At 45.4% G+C, this 26,443-nt stretch overlaps 2 protein-coding genes across 3 annotated transcripts in view; one reads left to right on the top strand and one right to left on the bottom strand.

Moving 5' to 3' along the window:
- LOC308674393 (tRNA (32-2'-O)-methyltransferase regulator THADA-like) lies at positions 1-26,443 on the top strand (the record flags this gene model as incomplete). Its single annotated transcript, XM_081338819.1, has 32 exons — positions 1-134; positions 1,075-1,252; positions 2,763-2,849; positions 3,253-3,280; positions 3,495-3,643; positions 3,836-3,958; positions 4,704-4,851; positions 5,790-6,205; positions 7,151-7,235; positions 8,020-8,156; positions 9,303-9,500; positions 10,315-11,023; positions 12,007-12,159; positions 13,129-13,238; positions 13,677-13,837; positions 14,563-14,729; positions 14,992-15,017; positions 15,261-15,468; positions 15,644-15,798; positions 16,586-16,729; positions 17,342-17,446; positions 17,691-17,891; positions 18,912-19,062; positions 19,286-19,538; positions 20,005-20,241; positions 20,784-20,997; positions 21,318-21,524; positions 22,188-22,414; positions 23,536-23,712; positions 24,337-24,615; positions 25,183-25,388; positions 26,140-26,443. 32 exons carry the CDS (start codon positions 1-3, stop codon positions 26,406-26,408), a joined length of 6,042 nt encoding a protein of 2,013 aa, XP_081194945.1. The 3' UTR covers positions 26,409-26,443.
- SLC25A1 (solute carrier family 25 member 1) overlaps positions 101-26,443 on the bottom strand; it is a 54,836-nt gene continuing 28,493 nt past the window's right edge. Inside the window, exon 10 of one of the 2 annotated variants that reach the window (XR_014027867.1) lies at positions 101-190. The gene's annotated coding sequence lies outside the window, so the exon portion shown is untranslated. Of the gene's footprint in view, positions 191-5,318; positions 5,886-26,443 lie in introns of those variants that run through there. The other variant, XR_014027868.1, reaches the window with a different exon arrangement.

Here is a 26,443-nt window from a genome sequence, read left to right as displayed (position 1 = left end):
ATGAACGTCGTCGTTGCAAGGCAGGAGCTCGAACGATGCGCCGCTTTTTACCAAAGACTGGAAGGGACAGATCAGCTGCAGGAAACCCGCCGTCAAATTCTGCTTTTGCTCCAGAGCCTCCAGCAGTTTGCAAAGTAAGTTGAGAAGTCAATGAATGAGGTTGGTGCGCACAGGTGGGCGGTTAGGTTTTCTAAAAAATAAAAATAAAAAAATTGAGATTTAAAAATATTTTAGGTTCAGGATTCCCAGCAAGCCAATTTCTTGGAGCCTCTGCACTGAGTATTCCCCTTAATCTCTTTCTATTAAGTCCTGGTTTATAATTTAGCAGAACGTCAAACCCCAATGCAGGCAGTCCTCGTTTTACGACCACATTCTGTTACTCAATGAGAGGTTTGTTGAGTTCTGCCCCGTTTTACGACCTTTCTTGCCACCGTGTTGCTGCGGTAGCCTGGTTGTCAAGCGGTTTTAGATCCCTTCATGATTTAACCGTCTTTTCATCTTTCTCATCTATTTACTTTCCTTCTCCTGTTGGTATCTACGCTTTATTGCTTGTTGTTTGCCTCTTACGATTTATGATGTGTGAACTTACCACTTTGTTGTTGGTGTGTACACTGAGAGCTAATGCCCTGGAGACAAATCCCTTGAGTGCCCAATCACACTTGGCCAATAAGGAATATTCCAAATCCCTATATATCAGTCTTTCTATGGTTTGTCTTTCAAATCCCAGAATCTCTCACCGGAACAGCCAAACACTCCCAAGTTCCAGGAGTCAACATCCCAATCAATTTGAGCAATGGGTTGGGAAAGTCTGCAGATCTTCATTTGAAGAACAGTAAGATAGCCAAGCATGTTTTGGAGGAACTGTTCAAGATAGACTTGATCCTTCGTTGTGTTAAGAGCCGGGGTCTTCAAACCTGGCCCTTTTATGACTTGTGAACTTCAACTCCCAGAATTCCTCAGCCTGGCACACTGGCTGAGGAATTCTGGGGAGTTGAAGTCCACAAGTCATAAAAGGGCCAAGTTTGAAGACCCCTGTGTTAAAGAGTCTAATCGTTGGGTTTTCTGCCTATCCAGAGGCTCCGTGAAGCGATGCAAAGAGAAGAACTTGGAGGAAGCTTCTCAACTGTTGGCAAGACTGAGCAGAGGATTGTGGGAATTGGATCCGGAGAACAGGTTACCGTTGGTGCGTTGCGTGCTCAGGTGTCAAATGGAGACCACAACCAGCTCCAGTTTGTTCTGCCGACTTGAAAAGGTGCCCGTATACTCACCATCTCGTTAACACACTTACTAAGAAATTCAAATAGAATAGAATAGAATAGAATATTAAATAGAAGAATAGAATAGAATAGAATATTAAATAGAATAGAATAGAATAGAATAGAATAGAATAGAATAGAATAGAATAGAATAGAATAGAATAGAATAGAATAGAATAGAATAGAAGAATAGAATAGAATAGAATAGAATAGAATAGAATAGAATAGAATAGAATAGAATAGAATAGAATAGAATAATGGAATGAAGAATAGAATAGAATAGAATAGAATAGAATAGAATAGAATAGAATAGAATAGAATAGAATAGAATAGAATAGAATAGAATAGAAAAGTTGGAAGGGACTTTGGAGGCTGCCTAGTCCAACCCCCTGCTCAGGCAGAAAATCCTATACCATTTCAGACAAGTGGTTGTCCAATCTCTTCCAGTGCTGGAGCATTCACAACTTCTGAAGGCAAAGCTGTTCCACTGGTTAATTGTTCTCACTGTCAGGAAATTTCTCCTTAGTTCCAGGTTGCTTCTCTCCTTGATTAGTTTCCATCTGTTGCTTCTTGTCCTGCCTTCAGGCGCTTTGGAGAATAGCTTGACTCCCTCTTCTTTGTGGCAGCCCCTTTGTGACATACTATTAGTATGATGAGACCATAACAGAAAAGAACTAAACATATGCACACAATCCACATTATTATGTACAAAACGTCTATGAGGGGGTACAGCAGTGACCTCATAACTGCCTGTCCAATTCAAAGGCAATTGCCTCTGGTGTTGCTTCATGCATGTTGTGGGCAATCTCCCACAATATATTTAATAGTTTGCATATCGGCACCACAATCTCAACAAGGAGAATCTTTCCACCCACACTGATAAAGGGCAGAGGCACTTCTTCTGAAATTTATTTATTTATTTTTATTTTAATTCCATTTATATCCCGCCCTTCTCCGAAGACTCAGGGCGGCTTACAAGCTTAGCAGTAGCCTTCATTCTATGTATATGCCTGCTTATTAGGGCTTTCACACACACCCCCAAGCGGCATTATTACAAAGTCAGCTTATTGCCCCCAACAATCTGGGTCCTCCTTTTACCTACCTCGGAAGGATGGAAGGCTGAGTCAACCTTGAGCCTGGTGGGATGCGAACCTGCACTCATTGCAGGCAGCTGGTGTTACTTAAGGAGGCATTAGCCTACTGCTTCACCAAGGCTCTTTTTTTGATTGACGATTCAAGTTTGATTGACGATTCAAGCAAAGGATGGAAACTAATCAAGGGGAGAAGAAACCTGGAAGCAAGGAGGAATTTCCTGACAGTGAGAACAATTAACCAGTGGAACAACCTGCCTCCAGAAGTTGTGGATGCTCCAACGCTGGAAGTTTTTAAGAAGAGATTGGAGAACCATTTGTCCGAAATGGTTAACAAAATGATGATAGGCGCGTATGTGTGTGTATTCTAAGGTTGTGGCCCTTAGATTTATTTATTTTTTCTCCTTCCCTGTAGATAGTTGGGAAGCTGTCAGAGCGGGACAAAAACTTGGTCTCTGAAGAGCTGACTAGGCTGATGGATGGGCTGATTGAAGATGAAAAGGTAATAATGGGTGATGGATCTTGGACCTGGCGTTTCGGTCCTTCAATAGTCGTCAGTTTTCCTTTGGACTTTTTCTTTGGGGGATGTAGTTTCTTGGTTTCTCATCTTCTCTTTGCGGGGACCTTGGGGCTCTCTGAGCTTGGTGGTTTTCTGGCAGACGTTTCGTGACCCAACTAGGTAACCTCATCAGTGCTAGAAGGGAATGGGAGAGCAAAGATAGAAGAAGACTATTTTAGCCTTGGTGTTCTCTCGTTTTAGAAAAAGAAATAGCAAGGTAATCTTCTCCTTACCCAGAGCTGGCAAGAAGCTCAGGGCTGTGATTGTGAGCAGAGGCCAAACTGTGGTGGGAAGTAATGTGGTATGGAATCACCTGAAAATCTGATCCATTTTCTCTTCCTTTCAGCCAGCGTCTTCGGAAGTTCTCCAGACAGGTGAGAGTCTCCAAATGCTTCCCTCTTTCCCAGTTACAAAATTTACGTCTGGCATTCCCAAGCCGAATTAGAGCGGGTGTTTTTCTCCAGAGGAACGCAACTATAGATACTCTTTGACTTGCACTACGTGCTATGCCAGCTCCCTTCCGTCAAGGTGTGAATTCTTCTACCAAATGGTACAATCAATTTTGTCCTCTGTTCCGTTCCTGAACAGTCAGCCTCTTTATTGAAGAAAGCTCGCTAGGACACCAGTACTGGAAAAAGAATTTGATGAAGCTCTTGAGAAGCATTGCTGCTACTTTTGATTTCCTTCTCCAAGATTCCAACTCCAGTCAGGTGGAGTGGCATTACATCACAACCAAGGTGAAAAAAAGTGGCACGTTGTGACCCGGTTTGAATATTTCTTCAAGGAGGAGCAGTGGGTGCAGTTTGGCCCCACCCCAAGTTAAACTGTGAAGGGCTGGGAAGGGACCTTGGAGGTCTTCCAGTCCAACCCCTTTGCTCAAGCAAGAGATCCAATACCGTTTCAGACGAATCTCCTCCTTGCTTCTTTAGGTTTGCCTGCATCTCTTCAAAGGATTGTCGGAGGAAATTCAGCCCCTTGTCTGGGATGAAACAGACCACAGAGAAATTCTGCAAAAGATCTTGAGATCCCTCGTGCATACCATCATGGATCAGGTGAGGTTACCTGTCAGGGGCGAAAGATCAGGTCCACACATGAAGGTCCAATTCAACTGATTTGATGGCTAAACAGCTTATTTAATTGTTGGCCCTTGCTAGGAGAGACATAGGGGTCAATGAAATTCAAGGAAGGTAGCACTCGTTTGTGGCTATTTAGGGATTCTGGGCTGATGCCTCTTTTGATTCCACCCCAGGTTCTACCACTCCTTCTCCCACAATATCCTTGGAAGAGGGGTGGATTTTTTTTTATCCCGTGTGACTAAGCACTTCCATAATTTCTTGACCTACTGTGTGAAGATATGTGGGTTTTTTTGTTTTTTTGTTTTATGTCTGTCCTGAATCTTCCATCGTTCAGAAGTCCCATCTTCTCGGCTCATGAAAGAAGAAGAAAGATTTTGGAGTTCCATCAGAAAAAGAAAAAAGCCAACTTGTCTTTTTCTTTCCGCCCTTCTATTTCCTGGGGCTCTGGGGGTGGCATCATTTATGCCACTAGAAGAGAGCCACCCGTATGGAAATCAGGATCTGCAGGTTTTTAGAAGATTCCCAGATTTGCAAATCTGAAGGGAGGAAATTCTAGGGGGGGGGGAGACATCAAAGTAGCCGCATCGGAGACCTTTCGGGGTGGAAGAGCTGGCCCTCAACTCGAAGAGAATTTTGAACTGCATCATTTCGTTAAGAGATCAAATCTCTACTTCAACAAAAAAAACCTGGCTTAGGTTGACCTCTTTGTGATTGATTTCAGACCTCCTGCAAAGACAGTTGTCTCCTGGCTGGAACTGCGCTGAGCATGATGGTGAACACAGCCCCGGAATTTAAAGCAGGAGCCAAAGCGATCTGGGGTTTTTACCTCCTAATGAATTGCAGTGGCCGAAGAACAGAGCGACCCAAAGGTATGCTCAGATCCTTTCCTCTTTTCTTGGTCCACTTTTCCCAGCTCTGCTTCTGGCCCATTCATTTATTTGGGGGAGGGGGCACCTGTCAGAATCCATTTATATCACGTTTCATAAATGTATAGGTAGAACATTGTGCTTATTCTGGGGATTCTGCCATCTCTCCGAGGGGGGGGGGAGAGGATGGTTAAAAAGTAAAGGTCAAGGTTCCCCCGCACATGCGTGCTAGTCATTTCCGACTCTAGGGGCCAGTGCTCATCTCCGTTTCAAAGCCGAAGAGCCGGCGTTTGTCCGAGGACGTCTCCGTGGTCATGTGGCCGGCATGACTAGACGCCAAAGGCGCACGGAACGCTGTTACCTTCCCACCGGAGTGGTCCCTATACATTTCATAAATGTATAGGTAGAACATTGTGCTTATTCTGGGGATTCTGCCATCTCTCCGAGGGGGGGGGGAGAGGATGGTTACTTAGATTGAAATAGGCGATCTTCAAACAACAGGGAAACGGTTGATCTGGGGGAGGGAGGGGGAGAGACAGATCTGGATCGCACCTTCATTTACAACTGAAAAGGAAGAAGCAATAACCATAAAAACAAGGAGAGTTTCCCTTTCCCACGGAAGGGCCTGACACCTAAGCCAATGATGGGAGCCTGACCAAATGGATGAGGGGAGGGGCTGAAATGGGAATGCTTTAATATAGGATTGAAATGTAACTTTGTTAGATTCCATCTTGTATTGCCACAATCGATTCCATCCTAGTAAACATTTTCCTTTCGGACTAAACTTGCACCCAAGAGTTCTTATTTCCTAAGATGTGGATTGAGGTGGGTCCTGACAGCACCGTTTCATTGCAAATATTGCACAGCTTATGCCTCTTGGAGAAATATCTTTGAGAAAACTCACAGATTTCTTTTTTTTTTTCCCCTAACGGGTCTGTAAGTCTCGAGTGGTTCTGATCAGCAGGTTTTCTCCTTCTCCTTATCTCCTTCTCCTCGTCTTCTCTTCCTCCTTCTCATCTTTCTTCTTCCCCCTCGTCCTGTTCCTCCTCCTCATCTCCTCCTTCTCCTCCTCCTCTTCTTCCCCTTCCTCTTCGACTTTTCTCCTTGTCTTTCTTCCTCTTCATCTTTTCTCCTCCTCCTCCTGAGCCAATTGAATGACAGAATTGATATTGATAGCATATCTGGATTTTTATTTTTATTTTTTTTTTGCCCAGAGGGGTGCCAATTTGGGGCCCTTTGGATCCCCGCTTCCATCCTGACCCCAGCTGGTCTAGAGAAGCTGGTCCTAACCCGTGGCTTACTAACTTCTTGCAAGAAAGAGATCTTGAGCTGTCTTCTGGATGCCACCCCAGAAAAGGTACCCGTCAACATTTATCTTTTCAAATAATGCCTTAAACATAATTATCCCAGCATCACATAAACCCTTACCCAAAGCTGAGTAAACATCAGGGCCAAAGTCATGTATACGTAACATTTTGTTGTTTTAATCAAGGTATAAAATACAAAGAATATTTTTTTTAAAAAATAGGAAATTAAGGGAAGGGGGGAAAAAGGGGGGGGAAGGAAGAAAAATCCTGAATGACCAGTTCATTAACTTGAAGAGCAATTGACGTTTCTGTCCAGATACCATAAATACATTCAGATTCCATATACAAGACTCGAGTTTAAAAAAAAAAACCCTGCTTTTAAACTTGAGTCTTGTCTGTGGATTGGCATTGCCCGCTTCCATAAAGAAGTTGCCTTACTTACAAAACAAATCATCTTCAATTCATTATCTGTCTGTCTGTCTGTCTATCTATCTATCTACCTATCTATCTATATCTCTACCTCTATCTTTATCTGTATCTATTTATCTATCCATCCATCCAATCTATGTATCTTTATTTCTATATATATACAGTATATGTCTCTCTATATATCTTTATCTCTCTATGTCTGTATTTCTCTCTCTCTCTCTTTATATATATAAATATATATAAATATCTGTCTCTATATCTCTATCCCCCTGTCTATCTCTATCTATCTATCTATCTATCTATCTATCTATCTATCTATCTATCTATCTATCTATCATCTATCTATCATCTATCTATCTATCTATCTATCTATCTATCTATCTATCTATCTATCTATTACATCTATCTCTGTCTCTATATGAATTTAAAAAGATTTGTGTGTGTGTGTATATATACGTGTACACACACACACACACACACACACATTATACACACACACACACACACACACACGATGTGGTTGCATTTTCCCGTTTTTCCTTAACTTCACCATCTTTGCTTTGCAGCCATGCTTGTTGCTGGATGTCCTCTTTCCAGCTATTTTAGAGGTGATGGAGGAGCCCACAAGCTGCCCTTACTACACCTTACAAGGTAGGCAGAGCCACGGGCCAACCTCCTGTTCTTCTCTTCTCCCTTCACCTAGAATCATCTACAGTCAGTCCTCAACTTACCACCACACTTAGGAGCAAAATAAGTGCTAGTAGGGAGTGGGGTTTACTACTTTATACTCTACCGTAGTAGCTAGGCTTGTCGGTGTCGATGTCAGTCTTGGAGGTTCCGCTTGTGGCTACGTAGGGATTCTGGGCTGATCCCCCTTTTAACTCTGCCCCCAGTATGAACTGAGAGAAAACCCTACCCTTCGCTAGCACTGATGAGGTTATCTCGTTTGGGTAACAAAGCATCTGCAAGAAAGCCACCCAGCTCAGAGAATACCAAGGACCCGACAGTCCTCTTCCTCCTTCTCCCCCGCCCCCTCCTCCTCTCCACAAACCCCACTCCCTTCTAGCGCTCGTGATGTTCCCTAGTTGGGTCATGAAAGGTCTGCAAGAAAACAACCAAGCTCAGAGAGCACCAAGGACCCCACAGTCACCATCCTCCTCCTCCTCCTCCTCCTCCTCTCCACAAATTCCACTCCCTTCTAGCGCTCTGATGATGTTCCCTAGTTGGGTCATGAAAGGTCTGCAAGAAAGCCACCCAGCTCAGAGAGGACCAAGGACCCCTCCTGACCAGAAACGGAATCCAACATGCTTGGAGAAGACCAAGTTTGGAGACGGACCAAACTTAAAAGTAAAAAAAAAAGAACAAGCAACGAGAATGCAAGAATCGTTTCAACATTGCCTTTAATAGCCTAATGGATTCCGTCTTGCCTTTCCAGTTTTTTCTCTGTGGCTTCAACGTGTCCGAGAATGTTTGGACAACCTCTGGAAAGTCAAGGAAAGCTTCTTGCTGGGTGACAATTCAGCCCTTCTCCAAAAGCTAAACAAGATAGTTTGGAACAATGCAGAAAGTCCTGTAAGGCGCCCTATTTATTTTATTTAAGTGTGTGCGTGTGTGTGTATGGGGGGGGGGAAGGTTTCATCCTTTTTGCTCTCCAAATATCACCCAGTGCAGCTTACGTTGCAAAACGTAATGAGCCGCACAAAAGCTGTGCTGTTCTTAAATCTGGGTGGAGTTGACGCTTATGATTCCATCATTGTTTTATATAACATTGATATCTTGTGGTGGTTTACCCGTGAACGATGCCTTCGATCTCCCAATGCCAAACCATAAGTAAGCAAATAAATAACTGTTTGTACGTGATAATATAGCATACAAACAAGAGGAGCCAGTTTGATGTAGGGGTGTCAAACTCAATTTCATTGAGGGCCGCATCAGCATTGCGGTTGCCCTCAAGGGGCCGGGTGGGTATGGCCAGGGTGGGTGTGGCCTACTGGGTAGGCGTGGCTAGAGTGCATATGGCCTACTGGGTGGGCGTGGCCAGCTCTACACCGTTCGCATCAAGGGTGCCTATGGGGGCCTGGGCAGGAGTGGGACAGATCTGAGGGTCTCTGGCGGAAGAAGGGTCTCTGGGTCAGGGCCAAGGCAGCGGGGGCCGTTCCCTCACTGTTTCCAGGATGGCTTCGCGGGCCACATGAAACCACTTTGCGGGCCGGATCCGGCCCCCGGGCCTTGTGTTTGACATGTCTGAGTTAAGGCATTATGCTAAAAACTGGCTGACTGGGAATTCTAGTCCTGCCTTAAATGGAAAGCCAGCTGGGTGACTTGGGGCCAGTCATTCTCTCTCAGTCATAGAAGGAAGGAAAGGGAAAAAAAAACGCTCCTGAAAATCTTGCCACGAAAACTGCAGACACCAGAAATCAAGACCAGAAGTCAAGTTAAAATGGATTCCAAACAGCCCCCCCCCAAAAAAGTAAATAAACGACATAAGAGCGATAGCATGCGAGAAGATGCAAATAACGAGCTGACTCAACTAAAAAATAAATCTCATTTAAAAAAAAAACAAAAAACCCTTGACTGGACAAACAATAAGGGAGAGGAGATCCCAAAAAATTTTTTAATGGTTAATTGATCCCAAACTCTTGTGTCTCTTTTCACGTATGGTAACTTCCGTATTTTCATTTCTTTATCTGCTTCTCTCTCTCTCCCATCCTGGTCCAGACACAAGGAGTGAGTGATTTTGTCCACTGCGCTTTTCGCGTTCTCTTAGAGATCTACAACCTGGAAGGGGATCGTTTTGGGGATCCAGAGAGACCCCTGTTTAGAGAGTACTTGCAAAGGATTATTTTCATGCCTTGGGAAGCCAGAGCCAAGTATTTCGCACTCACGGCCCTTCTTCCCTACTTGGGCCCTCAAAGAGTAAGTCTCTCTTTCGCTATAATTACAGTACAGAATTGGCCCTCTGCCTTGTTCTTGAAATGATACTGTCAATCTTTTGAACTGCCTAGGTGTGTAATATTTGATCGTGGTAGTTAAAATCAAGCACGGTTACCCGATGGCCCTCTTAATGACGGGCACAGCTTACGGTAATACACATAGTCCTTGACTTATAACGGTTCCTTTAGTAACCGTTCGGAGTTATAACAGCACTGAAAAAAGTGACCTACGACCGTTTTTCACACTTACGGCCGCTGCAGCATCCCCCACGGTCACGTGATCAACATTCAGACGCTTGGCAACTGACTCGGTCTTTATGACGGTTGCAGAGTCCCGGGGTCACGTGATCCCCTTTTGCGACCTTCCGACAAGCAAAGTGTCATGGTTCCGATTAATGTCAATGCTGCAAACGTTGACACAAAGTCAATGGGGGAAGCCAGATCCACTTAACAACCGGGTTACTAACTTAAGAACCGCAGTGATTCCCTTAAGAACTGTGGCAAGGAAACTCGTAAAATGGGTCAAAACTCACTTAACAACGGTCTCACTGAGCCGCAGGAATCTGGGGCTCAGTTGTGGTCGTAAGTCGAGGACTACCTGTAACCGGAATTGTAGGCTCAACTACGGTCGTTAAGTCAAGGACTTCCTGCATACGTTATCGAGTATAACATTGCGTTCTTAATCTTTGTTTTTCCCAAAGTTCCTCCCCAACCTGTCCAGATATTAAATATGTCAGGTAAAAGAATCGTGGTTTTATGGATTCTGATTATATTGTTTTGTGGATCTTCCTGCCAAGGTTCTGGAGATCTACACGGATCTCCCTCAACATCTCTTCGACTGCTTGTCCATCAACCGCTTGTGCCCCGTCGCTTCGGATTTGTACAAAACCCTCCTACAGCTGCAGCGCAAAGCCTGGACGGGGTTGCCGGATGGGGTCTCAGAAGAACAGCTGGCTCACCAGTGGTCCAGTTGTTGGCTACCGACTCTCTCCAGGGCCTTGACCTCTTCTGACTCATTCCTTCAGAGCAACGCCTCCAGCCACCTTCTCGGGTGGACTTTGAGAGTCTTTCCTGCTTCTTACGCCTTGCTGGCCTCAAGATTTGCTGGCAGCGAGGCCTCTCAGCTGCGAGCGTGGGTCTCCTTGTTGAACGTTCAGAAGACCATTGCGGGAGACGTACTGACAGATGAGGAGACTCTTCAGAGACTCACCTGCTGCCTCTTCTCCAGAGAAGAACATGTCCGTCTGGCGGCGTTGGGCTTCCTCTGCTCAGCTCCCAGGACTAGTCAAGGCTTACCAGAGAGGGAGATCCAACTCTTAAAAGAATTCCTGCCCCTGAATTTGAGCTGCGATTCCTCGTCTTTTCGGCAACTCCTTCAAGCCACGGTGAAGAAGGCTTTGGTCAGGATGAGGGACAGTTCTCTCGCTGTGCTTCGGACGCAGAAGGTGAACCAGAAGGAAAGCTCGGTCAGCAAGGATCGAGAAAGGGGTGTCCTCCAAGCTGTAGGTGAGTTACCTCCGAGCCATGTTTAGAGGCCGTGCCAGAAATAATGGGTCAACTTTAAGTAGTCCTCAAATTAAGATCACATGTGGCTTGCAAGGATTATAGTGGCCAAACACTGGAAAGGAACAGGAGTGCTGCCTGTTGGATTTTGAAATTGACCGAGATGACGAAATTGACCTCTTTGATTGGAGATAATGGACTAGACAGCTTTATAAGAATCTGGAAACCGTTTGTGGACTTTCTATGCGCCAAATATAGGGGCAGATGGTTGACGGAGGGATTTGAAGATTAGTGTGACGTTTAGCTCAACCTCTTGACTGTTTTTTTCTTCTTTCTTCTGATGTGTGTGTGTGTATGTGTGTGTGTGTGTGTGGATGTGTACATATGTGTGTGTATACATATATATGTGTGTATGTGTATATGTGTGTGTATGTGTGTGTATACATATACATACATACATACATACATATATATATATATATATATATATATATATATATATATATATATATATATATATATATATATATATATATATATATATATATATATATATATATATATATATATATATATATATATATATATATATATATATATATATATATATATATATATATATTGCTCAAAAAAATAAAGGGAACACAAGATAAGACATCCTACTATTAAATGCAGTACATTGTGTGAAAACAAATAAGTTTGAAATGCATATCAGTCTCCCTTTAATTCTTTGTTAGCAATCTAAAAATTTACACAAATATGAGCTGTCACTGTTGTGACTACTGCCTGTCGATGGCCTTCGGTTAGGCCGAAACAGGAAATAAAGATTTGTCCCATGTTTGAGGCCTAGCAAGGTAATCTAAATAGTTAACAAGCATATAACATATATATGTATGTATGTATGTATGTATGTATGTGTATATATATATATATATATATATATATATATTCATGACGTCCTGCAAAATGTATCTTTCTTTATCTAGATTTTGTAGATTGGCTGCTGCAGCTCTGCACAACATCTCTGATGCCAGGTTCCAACTACCAAAGGAGGAGGACAGGTCTTCTTCTCCTGGCGGCTATCATGGAGACCTTCACAGACACTTGGAGACCCGAGAGAAAGAAGGGTCAGCCTCCACGTAAGTGGCTTTATTCCACCCTCCCCAGCCCAGGGCTGTCTACAAGGGTTGGCCTTCAAATCTCAAGAGTCCCTCAATCAGCACAAGCCCCTGCGGTGGTGTAGCTTTCAAAACTGGGGATCCAGTGAAGACAGCGGTGGAATCTCCCCCTAAACTGGAGGGAGGTGTTAAGACGGGACTAAGCTTAGAGTCCTGGCGCTGCAGAAAGCGGCACAGGAATTCCCGAAGCTGTAATGGACCGTTGCCAAGGGAATGCAGATTCTTGTAACATAGGCACGTAGCAATAACGATTCTGCTTGAGACTATTTGTAAGTGGTTTTAGTTGCTCACACCTGACTAAGGCTTTCTGTGTTTACTGAGAATCCATAGTCCTCCATGTTAGAAGATACCACAGTGCAGAGAAGAGCAATTAAGATGGTTAAGGGCCCAAAGAGCAATTGCAGGAATTGGATATGGCTAGTCTAGGGAAAAGGAGGAGTGGGGGGGACATGGTAGCAGTATTCCAGTATTTGAGGGGCTGCCATAAAGAAGAGGGAATCAACTTATTTTCCAAAGCACCAGAGGGCAAGACAAGAAGCAATGGAATGAAACTAATCAAGGAGAGAAACAACCTAGGAGAAATTTTCTACCGGTGTGAACCGTTAACCGGTGGAACGACTTGCCTCCAGAAGTTGTGGGTGCTCCATCACTGGAGGTCTTTAAGAAGAGACTGGACAGCCACTTGTCTGAAATGGTATAGGATCTCCTGCTTGAACAGGGGGTTGGACTGGAAGACCTCCAGGGTCCCTTCCAGTTCTATTCTGATTGATGGATAACCGGAGGGTGGGTGGGATGTTCAGAAGAGGTGGACTAGAATAATTTGGAAAAGGATTGGGGTGGCAATCTTCTCCCCCACCGTTTTCCACGTAAGATCTAGTTCACCAGATACGCTTCTTCCTTTTTCCTAACCTATGTTTGCTGTCTCTCCAGGCAACATGGCTACCTTATTATGCTGGTCCACGAGTAAAGGCCACTGGGACTTTTTTTCTACAGGGAACACATTGGCACTGTTGAGCTGTTTGCAAGATAGCACAAATGAGGTATGGCGGTCCACCTCGCCTTCGCTAATGTTGACCATCCACAAAGACAAGAATTTATAGCCTAGCTTCAAATATCCATCATGTATCTCAGGCTAACAATTCGGCAGTCAAACTTGGGATGTTCTTGCACAGCTCAGGCAAAGAGTCAAAAACCACAGCCGGACAATCGGTGCCACCAGTTAACCAAATCCCCCCAAATAAGATCTAACCGGAAAATAAGCTCTAGCCCAGGGCTCTTCGAACTTGGCCCTTTTATGACTCTGGCTGAGGAATTCTGGGAGTTGAAGTCCACGAGTCATAAAAGGGCCAAGTCTGAAGCCCCCCCCCGCTCTAGCTGTCCTCCTTCTTTGGTAGTTGGGACCTGACCTCCCAGATGTCACGCAGAGCTGCAGCAGCCAATCTGCAAAATCTAGGTAAAGTCGTCCTGTCTCCACACAGATCCGTGAGTTGGCTTCAGAGTTGCTGATCTCTTACTTCCCACCAGCTTTGCCAAGCTCCACTGCTGCGGCTCTGTTTGGATGGGCCCTGGAAGCCGTAAGCAGTCCCCGGGTTCAAGAGAGTGAAGCGGGAGCAGTAGTGATGAAGAGTCTTCTTCCCAAGTAAGACTTTGCGCCCTACGTTTGTGGGCCTCTTAGGTTGCACTGCTGAAATAAAGAGACAGGTGGGTGGGTGGGTGGGTGGGTGGGAGGAAGGAAGGAAGGAAGGAAGGAAGGAAGGAAGGAAGGAGAGTGGGTGAGAGAGAGGAAGGAAGGAAGGGAGGGAGGGAGGAAGACAAGTCAGGACAACAGAATTGGAAGGGACCTTGGAGGTCTTCTAGTCCAACCCCCTGCTCAGGCAGGAGACCCTACGCCATCCTTGCCCATCACTTAAATCAGATCTTCAAGGAATTAGAGGAAGGCAGCCATGTTGTTGGGACCGGTCACTGAGACAAATCCAAAAACGAGAGTTGATTTCCTGTGAAGCCAACTTTGTAAAAAAAAAAAAAAGGAAGATTCTATGAGATCTGCCAAATCCTTACCGGCTCAGATCCCATAAATGTATAGGTGAATTTGGAATGTTGTCTGCGCGCGTACCGAGGAGGAGGATAAAATGTACAGTTCTTCACGCTTGAAAACCGAAAACAAGAATCAGATCGGTCATGTGGCTTTATAACCGTCAGTAGCCACCAGAAGAGACCGGCTCCACTATGGACATCAATCAAGGACTACTTGTAATTACAGGGGCATTTGCTTGATTGGGCATCACTTGTTCCCTCAACCCAACAGTTTACTGTGTTAAGGGTTGAGTCTGTTGGGCTAACGTGACCTCTGCTTAACCCCATCAGGTTGGATAGTCATATCTTGAAGCCGTCGTTGTTGGAGACAGAGAAGGAGCTATCCGTGCCGTGCAAATACCTCTCTTTTCTTGAACGTTTGCTCAACCTGCTCCAGAAGCATTTTGTCACGGCGTCTCAGGACTTATTGCTGGCAGCGCACACTGCCCCAATACATGGTCAGTATCTTGTTGTTTTTTTCTCCTGGGAGAAAATTCTGCAATAACCCCAAATCAGTGATTTAGTGGTCCTCCACATTTTATCCTCTCTGACTCAGTTGGGGATAGAATTACAACTGGACAACCATTGTTCCCCATTAACCTATGACCAGTGTATAGATTATAAATAATTGGACCTTCAATTAAACATGAAAACATGGATTCCCCCTTTTTTTAGGGTGCCAATCAGTCCCTCATTCCAGGTTTCTCCCTTTCCCATTAGCTCACTCTGCCTCCTGTGATTATACGGTGAGACACACTCGGTCCTCGTGAATATCTTCATCCATACCACAGCCAGAAGCCCTTCAAACAAGCGTCCTCTCCACTTCTTCTAGCTTTGGACCTTCTCCAGCTTTTAGGCATGTCCTTGGTCAGATTCACTTTCTGCAGTTAGGGCTACCTAAGCACCAGCACTTATCAAATCCTCTATTCAGACCTAGGTTGGATGATCTGATTTTTAGCAGCCAAGCAGGAATGAGACTATGGTTCCAGGTCTTCTGTTGGTTTCCTGCAGGGGTGATTTTGGCGTTACGGAGATGCCTGCTCGAAATACCGGACGTTGTGTCTTCTATGTTAGAAGGACACAAGCTGCCACGCTGGCGGTTATTCTTTCAGCGTTTGGTGATGACGATGAGAGACGTCAGCAATTTACTCTTGAGCGTGTTGCAGAGCAATCAAGCACCAAGCACAGACCAGCACGGTAAGCCCAGGCCAGCAGAAGAAAAAATAAATAAAATAAATTGTAATCGGGATCCTTTAAGCCAGCTTTTCTCAACCTTGGAGGTTTACCTTCACGTTCAATTCTTGAGGCCTGGCTGAAATCGATTATGCCAGCCAAACACTTTATTTTTTTATTATTATTTTATTTTGGACAGTTTCATCGCCCTCCTTTGCAGATATGGGAAATGCCATCAGCAGCTTTATCCGGCTAGGGAAAGGATTGAAGGAGGAGGAGGAGGAAGAGGAGGATTTGACTCTCCTCTCCGAAGAACACAGCCTCATTTTGACCTGTTGTTGGGTCTCAGTTAAAGTGAGTAGTTTGTTAATACTTGAGTTTCTTGCGTCGAAGATTTAATCCGGTCTTCGGTGGTCAAAAGGGCACTTATCTGAAGGCTTCCGTGTGAAATCCATGGGAAGCAACCCCAAGTTTTAAGGATGGTTTTAAGGATGGCCCAACTTAACCTAATTTTATTTAACTTTTTTCACTTGTGGGTTTATTATTTATTATTATTTATTATTATTAGACTTATATGCCGTCCTTCTCCCGTAGGACTCAGGGCGGTTCACAAGGTTTTTAAAAGAAACAATACCACAATTACAAAATTTAAAACAATTAAAATGATTACGTTAAACCTTGAATATAAAAATCTTAAGTTAAAAACTAAGGAACTCGGTGCCTTCATTTCGAAACAAATGGGGAGAGCTTTTAGACTTGCAACTTTTCTTGAGGAAAAGATGCTTTTTCACGAGGCGACTGGACTTTCTTGTTTTTCTTTGAAGACGTTTCGCTTCTCCTCCAAGAAGCTTCTTCAGCTCCGGCTGACTTCTGTTCCCCACCATCCAATCAAAGCCGAAGAAGCTTCTTGGATGAGAAGTGATGAGAAGTGAAATGTCTTCAAAGGAAAACAAAGAGTATCTTTGGGTTAAGCTCCAGTCTGTAGGCAATGGACTCAAACTCTTTCATGGACTTTCAAGATTACAACACCTCATGAACTGGAGATAACGCCATGAAGCATTAGATAGATCCAAAACCTCTGTAGCGTCGAAGAGCGGAGAATGCCCTAACTTTTTCTCACCTTTACTTTTTAATTGTCAAGGAAATTGGGCTGCTCTTGGGAGGCCTTGCAGAGAAAGTACTATCTCCGCCACTTTCGGCAGGATCTGAGCCTCTCCTACCTCTTCAGATTGTAAACGTGGCTTCCAAAGTGTTCCAAGACATTTTGCTGAAGTGCCGGCATTGGGTAAGAGATCCCCTATCAATTGGTTGCCATCGATGCAATGTTGAGTTTGATTGACAATTCAAGCAACGGATGGAAACTAATCAAGGGGAGAAGCAACCTGGAAGCAAGGAGGAATTTCCTGACAGTGAGAACAATTAACCAGTGGAACAACCTGCCTCCAGAAGTTGTGGATGCTCCAACGCTGGAAGTTTTTAAGAAGAGATTGGAGAACCATTTGTCTGAAATGGTACAGGGTTTCCTGCCTGAGCAGGGGACTGGACTAGAAGGCCTCCAAGGTCCCTTCCAACTCTCGTTATTCTGTGATTCGTGTTTTGGTGGAAGACAGTTAGACTTGGGCTGGAAGGATCCGATCTTTATACTTGGTTATCAAGATCACTTGAGGATTAAAGCTTAGCTTCCCGCTCTCAGCAATTTCTCCCCGAGTACAAAATGGGTTGTGGGATGAACTATGGAATCAGCTACGCAAGTAGTCCTCGACTTATCAGCAGAATTGGGACTGGAACTTTTCCCCCCGTGTCCATGAATCTGATCTTTGGTGGGTGAACTTTGACAAGAACTTTGATCAACTCTCTTTCTCCCCGCCCCCACCCCCTTCTTTTCCTTTTCTGATAGGGAGCCGTGGAAGGCTGCAGCGTGGGCTTTACAAAGTTTTGTACCGCTCTCCTAAGCCACCCCAGCCCAGAGCTACAAAGCATCCCACGGAATATGCTAAGGCAGGTAGGATCTCATTTAGCCAGGGCCAAGCGTGGATTTATTTAAGGAAATTTATATGGCCGCCCGCTCACTTTCGGTGACTCTGAGCAGCTTACAAAAAAAAAAAAAAGAAAAAAAAGAAAAAAGGAACAGGGCACAATTGTTCCTCTGATCGGCTAAGGCAGGACTTGAACTCACAGGCCCTTGCTTTCCAAGCCAGTTCCTTAACCACTAAACCAAACGGGCCCTTCTTACAATCTCTTTCAAGGGTTTGGCTTTGTTAAGCAGCCGCAGAGGAAGCTCCATTACTCGCAGGGCGGCTGGTTTCCCGATGCTTTTCCTATGCATGGTGACGGGGGAAGATCCCGCCAAGTCACGGCCTCTTCTGACTCATTGCATTCAGACGTTGCTCACCTTGGCCAACCAACCCATTTCCCACAGTTCAGACCAGACAGTGGATTTGCCCCAGGTAAGGACACCGCTGGATGAAGGCCAACAGTGTCATTTGGGATTAACAAGTCGGTAACTCTCCAGAACGAAACTTTGGCAGCTACGTAACTCTTCGTTACAGCTTGCCATTAGAGTAAGGGGAGCGGTGTTGCTTTAGAACGGGTTAGATGGAGAAACGAAACCTCTACGATTTCACTGAAGACAGTGAGAGCCTGAAACCTTTCCAAGGACATGGCATCAGGCGTGGAGAAGAAGCAGACGGTTCCCACAACAAAGTGAAATTGTTTACACAGACTACATAAGAGGGTGGGGGATTTGGCCGGAGAAATTTTTGTTTAATTCTATGAATTGGGTGTCTGTGGAACCTCAGAGTCAGTTTTGCTTCAACATTACCGTGCCATGTATTCAATAAACAGTAGGGTTTTCAGAAAGGGAAGGAACCTCAAGTTATATTTGGATTCTCGAGCTGGGTGTTGACATTAACTTTATTGTCTACCACTTACGTTACAAGAATCTGCCCAGCCTGCTTTCCTTCCCCTGGGAACAACCAGATAAGGCTTCATGGATTTGGGGGGAGGCCATATTCATGCCACTCGTTGCTGTGCAAGGACTCCAAGCTAGGCCCTCGCTTGACCCCCTCCTTCAAGCCTGACTGGCAGTCTCCCAACAATAGCAAAATCGAGCAATAGTGTCACCTTATAGGGGGAAAGAGGAAGCATATATACAGACATTTCGTAGCCTCGCACTGATGATGTCACCTAATTGGGTAATGAAACATTTGCAAGAAAACCACCAGGCTCAGAGAGCACCGGGGAGCCCTCCGTTCTGTTAGCTTTGCCTTCAGGCATCCTGTTAAGCCATCAGGTTGTGCGAACTCAAAATCGCTGGGGTTCATCAACTCTATAGCCCAGCAAAGGTGTGAACCAGAGAACTCTGAAGGAGACAAGCCAGGACTTTGTGTGATGTCCACACCAAGTCCCCATATTCTTATCAATTCTGGCCCACGTATGAGTTTTCTCTTTTCCTTGATCTTCTGTAGGTTTCTGCAGTCCACGTGCTTCAGACATTAGTCCGGGGTTCCAACCTTGGGCCAGCTCTACAACAACACATCACACCTCTCATGATGTTGGTGTTCAAGGCTCTAAGCTCCCCTAGTTGGGCTATGAGAAATGCAGCCAACCAACTTTTGGGTAAATCCGTTCATTGTCTTCCCTTGGAATCTTAGAGCTGTTTGATTGCCGGGATGACCTCAATCCAGATTCTTGGTTTATTCTTCTAGGAAATCTCAAATATTATTGAACTGCTGGGCTCACATCCTAGGCACCAGAAAAGGGTGTGCAGGCAGTTCCATTTGTTTTGGGGGGGGGGTTTGAATACAGTTCTTTCTAACTTCCTATCTTGCTTTCCCTCCAGGTGCCTTGACCGTTCGCCTTCTCGGGCAGAAATGGAGTCCGGATGATGGCCGTGTCAAGGATGGGGTAAGCCCTGAAGCTCTTTTTGGCCGACACGTTCATTTGAGAAACATCCTACTTGGAGAACTGACCCTAGCTGTGGAAAGGTCCGTATACGAAGGACCAAGAAGAGGAAAATTCCACCTCTGTCCTTCCCTGTATGCTGTCCTCACTTTTCTGGCCAAGTTGCAGCCCAGCAGAGACACCCAGGACAGGTGAGTTGAGAAGTGGTGGAAGACTCTTTGGTGGGACCTCAAAATCCAGATGACATCCCCAAGGTGGAGTCATCTAAATTTGGAAAAACTATGAAGACTGTTGAGATTAAAGCCATTCATTGTGCAGGAGAACCATCTCAACAATAGCACTGGCTAGCTAACATCAATAGCCCTGGTGACGTTACCTAGTTTGGGTAATGTAACATCTGGAAGAGAACAACCAAGCTCAGAGAGCACCAAGGACCCCACAGTCCTCCTTTCCCTTCCAGGTTGCTTCTCTCCTTGGTGAGTTTCCACCCGTTGCTTCTTGTCCTGCCTTCAGGCGCTTTGGAGAACAGCTTGACCCCCTCTTCTTTGGGGCAGCTCCTGAGATATTGGAACTCTGCAATCGTGTCACCCCTGGTCCTTCTCTTCATTAAACTATGACATAATTCTCCTCCTCTTTTGCTCGTTTTATTTTCTCCAGCACTCTGACCTGCTTCCTGGAACCCCTGATCCAGCTGTCAGGAAACCCCATTTATGCCGTTCGGGTGATGGCAGCCAAAGCTTTGGTGCCTTTCATCCCGGTGACGGACTATGGAAAGATCCTCTTGCGGTTGGCGTCCAGAATTCCGCAGCCAGAGGCCGCTCTGTCCCACAATGCACTGCACGGATGCCTGCTGCAGATCCAGGCTGTGTTGAATCAAGCTTTGGGCACGAATCGGTACGTTTCTTTCCAGCAGTGCAAAAATAGGTGACGGGTAGCCCTTGACCACAATGGAGCCCCTGATTTCTGTCACTAAAAGAGACACTTGGTTGGGTTTGCCCCATCGTACGACCTTTTGTGACCCAGTTGGTAAGCGAATCGCGGCACTTGGTTAACTTAAACAGCAGGTTGTGAAATGAATCTGGCTTCCACATTGACTTTGCTTGTCACAAGAGGATCACGTGACTACAGTCGTCATAAGTATGAGTCAGCTGACCAGCATGGTCCGTGACCATGACTCAATGGTCGTAAGTGGGAAAAACGGTCACAAATCCCCTTTTCTGGTGCCGTTGTAACTTTGAATGGTCACTAAACGGATGCAAACTCTTTGTCTACATCATTTCTAAAGAATTCTACTGCTGTCAACAAATAAATATCGGGGCATGCCGCTAAAACCTTTGATATTTTTTTTTCTCAATTTGCAGGAAACATTTTTATTTTGCAAGACACAGTTTACCCTACTGAGCTGATGATCTGATGTTTCAACATCTGCTTTTCAGGCTGCATCCCGAGTTGCTGCGGTCCATTGCCTGTAGGATGGAAAGCCACATCTGGATGCTGATGGACACACAACAGTGTCCGTTAATCCGTGCCATTTACCTTCAAGTTTTGTGCTTGCTGCTGGGAAGCTGTGCTTCAAGTTTTGTGCAGCAGGTCTGGGAGCTGCTGTACAGGAGTCTGGCCAGTCCTAAACCTGGTTTCTCTCCTGTCCAGGTATCCACAATTGTCAGGGCTGAGAGCCAACACAATGCACCAAAAACAAACGTCCCTGCTTTTGCTAAAATGCCATGCTTTTAATCCAAAAAAAAATAAAAATAAGGTGGGACGGAAAATACTCTCAATGTGCTTCTTCATTCCTGAGGAGTGTGGGACCGCATCTCCCATCCTCCCCAACCAGCTTGCTCAGTGTGAATGAGGGGGATGAAGGTTACAGGTTGAAGAAGGTGGGTTCAGAAGAAACTTGGGAGTAAAGCAATGGTGAAAAAAAGACACGGACGTCGGACCAACGGCTTTTTTTTTTGATCCTCCTCCAGCTTGGTTCTTCCATCTTCTGCCAATGGGCTATCAACTTCCTCTGCTACGAGGCCACAAGACAGGAATCTCCTGAAAGAATCGGGGATCTTAGCTTGCTTCTGCAAAAGGGAAATCCTGACGTGCAAGCCGCTATTCTAACTTGGTTGTGGGACAACGAAGAAAGGAGAGGTCTGAAGTCTAACGAGGAACTGCAGTTGATATTCATGGTGAGATCTGGTTTTATCCGAGAAGGGACACATGGAATCAGAGATGTTGTATCTCAACCATACATGTTCTGCAAAATGCTGAGGTCCTGAAGTCTTCTAAGAAAATGTAGAGAGGACTGCAAAAGACTAATGGGTCAAACTGATATCTGCAAATGTTAGGGCAGGGGTCTTCAAAGTTGGCAACTTTAAGACTCCTGAACTTCAACTCCCAGAATTCTCCAGCCAGCCTTAGCTGGCTGAGGAATTCCGGGAGTTGAAGTCCACAAGTCTTAAAGTTGCCAACTTTGAAGACCCCTGTGTTAGGGATTAGTCAGAAGTTCTCCAGAAGACCTGGTTCCAGTATTGACCAGTTTGATCAAGGTTCCTTTAAAATTCCAGGAGTCAAAAGGGCCACATTCATAATGGATGGGGTCCCACATTGCCATCATGTGATCAATTTAGTTTAGGGTTTGATGTTATGTGTGAACCTAGGTATTGTGGCTTGCAAGCCATACGGTAGTATGAAAGGTCAACCAGGTCTTTCAACAAACCATGGCTTAGCATGATACATAAAAACGAAGATCATTCTTTCTCTTTCCCCTTTGAGGAGCACTTTATATTCTCAATTCTGTTACGTGGGCATTTATTTTGGACACAAAATATATTTCCCTTTCTTTGCCTTAGGAAAAATTCAAGGAGGTCCTGAGAAACACAGGAGACCCCACAGTCCTGAAGCTGTACTTACAAGTTTTTCTCTACCTGTTTGGCGACCTTGCTCAAAGACAGCCTTTTCCAGAGAAATTAGCTTCGGAGTGTGGTGAAATCCTGTTCTCTGTGGTAGAGAGTGACCACGAAGGTCCAGGACTCCGCGATCGTGCGCTCTGTGCGGCCACATTGTTCCTGAGTCAACAGTAAGTAGTAGCTTGAGGCCAAGAACCAACAATTGATCAACAATTGAAGGAACTAGGTATGTCTAGTCTAACAAAGAGAAGGACTAGGGGTGGTGTGACAGTAGACCTCTAGTACTTGAGGGGGTCAACCTGTTCTTCAAAGCACCTGTAGTGAGGACAGCAAGTAATGGGTGGAAATTTATCAAGGAGAGATCCAAGAACTAAAGAGAAATTCCCTGACAGTGAGAACAACTAATCAGTGGAACGACTTGCCACCAGAAGTTGTGGGTGCTCCATCACTGGAGGTTTTTAAGAAGAGACTGGGTAGCCCTTTGTCTGAAATGGCATAGGATCTCCTCAGTGGTGGGATTCAAATATGAAAACAACCGGTTCTCTTTGTGGATGCTGCTTCCGGACGTCCATTCTGGGCCTGGGCAACAAAAAATTATCTACCGGTTCTGACAAACTGGTGCGACCGGGTTGAATCCCACCACTGGGTCTCCTGCTTGAGCAGGGGTTTGGACTAGAAGACCTCCAAGTTCCCTTCCAACTCTATTATTCTATGTTCTAAAATTTCTTGCAAGCAGGGTTGTCCCATTAGGTGTGGTCAAAAACATCCAAACCGGGGTCTAGGGTAACACAATCCAAGATTTGCTTCGATCATCCTATCACAGTCACTATTTCAATATTTTTTTAACCCGATAAAACCGTGATAATGAGAGAGCTTTATATGCAATGCCCATAAACATTGGGCAGGGCTTCATTGACACCATCCAGGCTCCACCTATGTTCTTCTCCAATGGAGTCTTCCCAGGCAATTCTGGGAGTTGAAGTCCATGCATCTTAACCTCGCCAAGGTTGAGGAACACTAATGGTCTAAGGCAGGGGTAGGCAACCTCGGCTCTTTTATGACTCATGGACTTCATGAGTCAGCTATGCTGACTCAGGAATTGTGGGAGTTGAAGTCCATGAGTCATAAAAGAGCCGAGGATGCCTAGCCCTGGTCTAAGGGATCATCGGGACTTGAATCTGACACAAGAGCCACTTCACCTTCCTATAACTAAAAAGAGGATCGGGTGGGATTCCAAAGAAGCAGATCCACAGCCATTCTTGCAGTGTAACTGTCTTCTCTTTTGGGACAGCCCCGAAGGTGACCCTTTGTGGGAACGCTGGATTGCAACGATAGAGCGGTGGAGTGATTCCCTGTCGGACCAGTTGCTCAGGATGGCTGCAGCCAAAGCCGTCAAAATGGGTGGCCCGGCATGGATTTGGAGAGTCCGGAAAACGTCCAACCTGCTCCTTCGTTCCCAGGTTCTGCGGTATGTCCTTTTGCAAACAGCACCAGCGCTCACACCCAGCACTTCAGAACAGTTGCTGCCCCCCCCAAATTCTGCAACCAGAATATAACCAATTGCAATTCTGCCACTTTTCCCCCGAATTGTCCCACCAGAATTGGGAGACTGGATCATTTCCCCAATGCTCCGACTTGCAAATGTTTTGGGGGCATTATGGGTAACTAAGTAAGAACTAGAGGGGCGGGATTAAAATCTGCCAACCTGTATAGTGTATCTTTTCCAGTAATGGGAGCGTCACCTCCCTCCGCCTTGCAATTCAGTGAGCTTATTGCAGCGGTATCAAAGTCAGGAAGGAAATAAAATGGAAGACAAAATATGAAAAGGAAAGAGGGAAATTGCCAAGATTCACTAGAGAAATTAAGTATTCTCCCATGGTTTTGAGGTTTTTCACCTCCACAGCTCAACCTTATTATGATGTCCTTCATAAAGGTATCTCATCCCATCTTCCCCTCAACGTTCTTCCTTGCCACCACTATTTTTTTCCTCATGAACAACACTGGGATTATGGGGTTCACCTTCACCTCTCTTCCTTGCCCACCAACACCCCAAAACTCATCTGAATTTCTTTCCTTCTCACCCCTTCTTCAGGCTGATCGAGGCGGCAATTCATCTCCTCCAAGACGAAGACCAACATGTGCGTCGTGAAGCTGCTTCCTTCGTCAGCTCTTTGGTGCAGAGCCCGTCGACCATCCAGCAGGTTCAACCTCACCACAGTTGCTTCCAGCTCCAGAGCTCCAAGGCTCTGTTCAGTCTGCTGCAGTACCTGCTCAAAAACTTTGGAGACCATCCTTCCACTTTTGCATCACTGATGCACCATCTCCCCATGGTAGACCTGAGTGAAACCTTGATGGAGCTGGAAAGCCAGGGGTAAGCAAAGAAAGGAACCTAGGCAACCAAGGCAGGAACTCTTTTTTGACCAAGTGCGACGCCAGCCAAATGGGTACATCCCCAACTCCAGTTAGGAGCACTGGGATCTGCTAGACCCAACCAACGGCCAATGGTAGGTTGTTGGGTCTAACTAGTTGAGTCATTGAATCCCGACCGATCCCTCTTCTCCGGGCTTTGAAGCAGATCAAACTTCAGCTCAAACCTGGTTCCATCACAAGGCTTTAATTGGGAAGTCCTAATTAGAGCGCTGCAGTCAAGCTTTCCTCCGATCCTGGTGCCCTTGAGATCGTGTGCGATGATCAAAATCGGGGTCTCTGCGGAATTATGGGAATTGGGCGTCCAACAGGCTCCGGGTTGGGAGATGTTGCTGCAGATCAATTCATTCATTATGAGGTCAACCTCTCTCTCTCTCTCTCTCAGGCTTTGTTTGCCCAACATGTCTCCTCATTAATCCATGTGGGCTGAGTTCACACAACACGTTAAGCTAAAGTGTGGCGAACTGTTTATGGTTCAGATTTTAGGTGAATGTCATTGTTCTCTTTCTAGAGCGATCAATCTCTACAAAGAGGACGAACCCAATGTTTACACTGAGCCGGCAGTCTTCTCCCAGATGTTATTACCCTTTCTACTCCAGCTGGTTGACAAGGCGTCCACCTCTCAAAAACTTTGGGATTCAGTGCAATCCTGGCTAGAAGCCACAGGAGCTGGAATCATCTCCACCATGCAATTCTGTAGACAGTGGTGGAGTCAAGGTGGGTTGGACACGGCTTCAAGACCAGGGTGCGTTCAACAGCTTAAGAATCGCACTCCCAAAGTGGGTAAAACAAGGGCCCAGTTTGGAAGGGATTGGAAGGCTGTGAAATCAGAGTGCCAATTTGGTTTATGATTAAAGAAGCATCAGGCCAGAAACCAGGAGACGGTGAGTTATAGTCCTGCCTTACGCATGAAAGCTGGCTGGGTGACTTTGGGCCAATCACTAATCAGAACGTGAGTTCTAGTTCCACCTTGGGCAGGAAAGCTGTCTGAAGGATTTTGGATCAGTACTTCTCTTTCACCTCACAGGGTTGCTGCTGTGGGGAAAACAGGATGAAGGTGTTGGCTACATTCACCACCTTATTTGTAAAAAAATAATAAAGGCAGGATATAAGTAAACTTTTTTTTTAAAGGTGTCCTGGTTATCTGGCCAAGGTTTAGCGCAGGAGTCTTCAAAGGTGGCTCTTTTATGACTTGTGGACTTCAACTCCCAGAATTTCTCAGCCTGGCACGCTGGCTGAGTCCACAAGTCATCAAACGTTTGAAGACCCCTGGTTTAGTGTGTTGAGCAAACACAGCCAGGGACCTTGAACTGACCCAGTTTATCCGTGGCGTGCAAAGACCTGGTCAAGATGATGGCCTCTCTGCTTACCTAAACTTTCTGGATCTCATCACAAGCCGGAGACAAATTCCTTGTGTGTCCAATCACGCCTGGCCACTAAAGAATTCTATTCTGTTTGTGTGTTTCAGAGGACATGCCTTGCCTGCATCTTAAAGCCCTGTCCTGTCCTAAAGTACATTCTGCTATCACGGCACTGCTGGTTAAAGCCATCCTTGTGGTCCACGTCCTGAAGATCTTGGAAACTGAGAAGCAGACCATCTGGATCCCAGGAATCAGCGTCTCTTCCCAGGAGCTGAGTTGCACTATCCAGTCCTTACAGGACCTGCTCCGTCAGCGTGGAATAGCTATTACGCTTAAGACGGAACAGCAGCAAGCAGGACCGCAGGAAACTAGTTAAGCCTAAAGGACTTTTAATAAAACTTTTTTTTTTAA

This window comes from Vipera berus (genome assembly GCF_964194415.1).
Source record: "Vipera berus genome assembly, chromosome: 14".
NCBI classification, from domain to species: domain Eukaryota; kingdom Metazoa; phylum Chordata; class Lepidosauria; order Squamata; family Viperidae; genus Vipera; species Vipera berus.
This window is presented reverse-complemented; position numbering and strand designations above follow the sequence as displayed.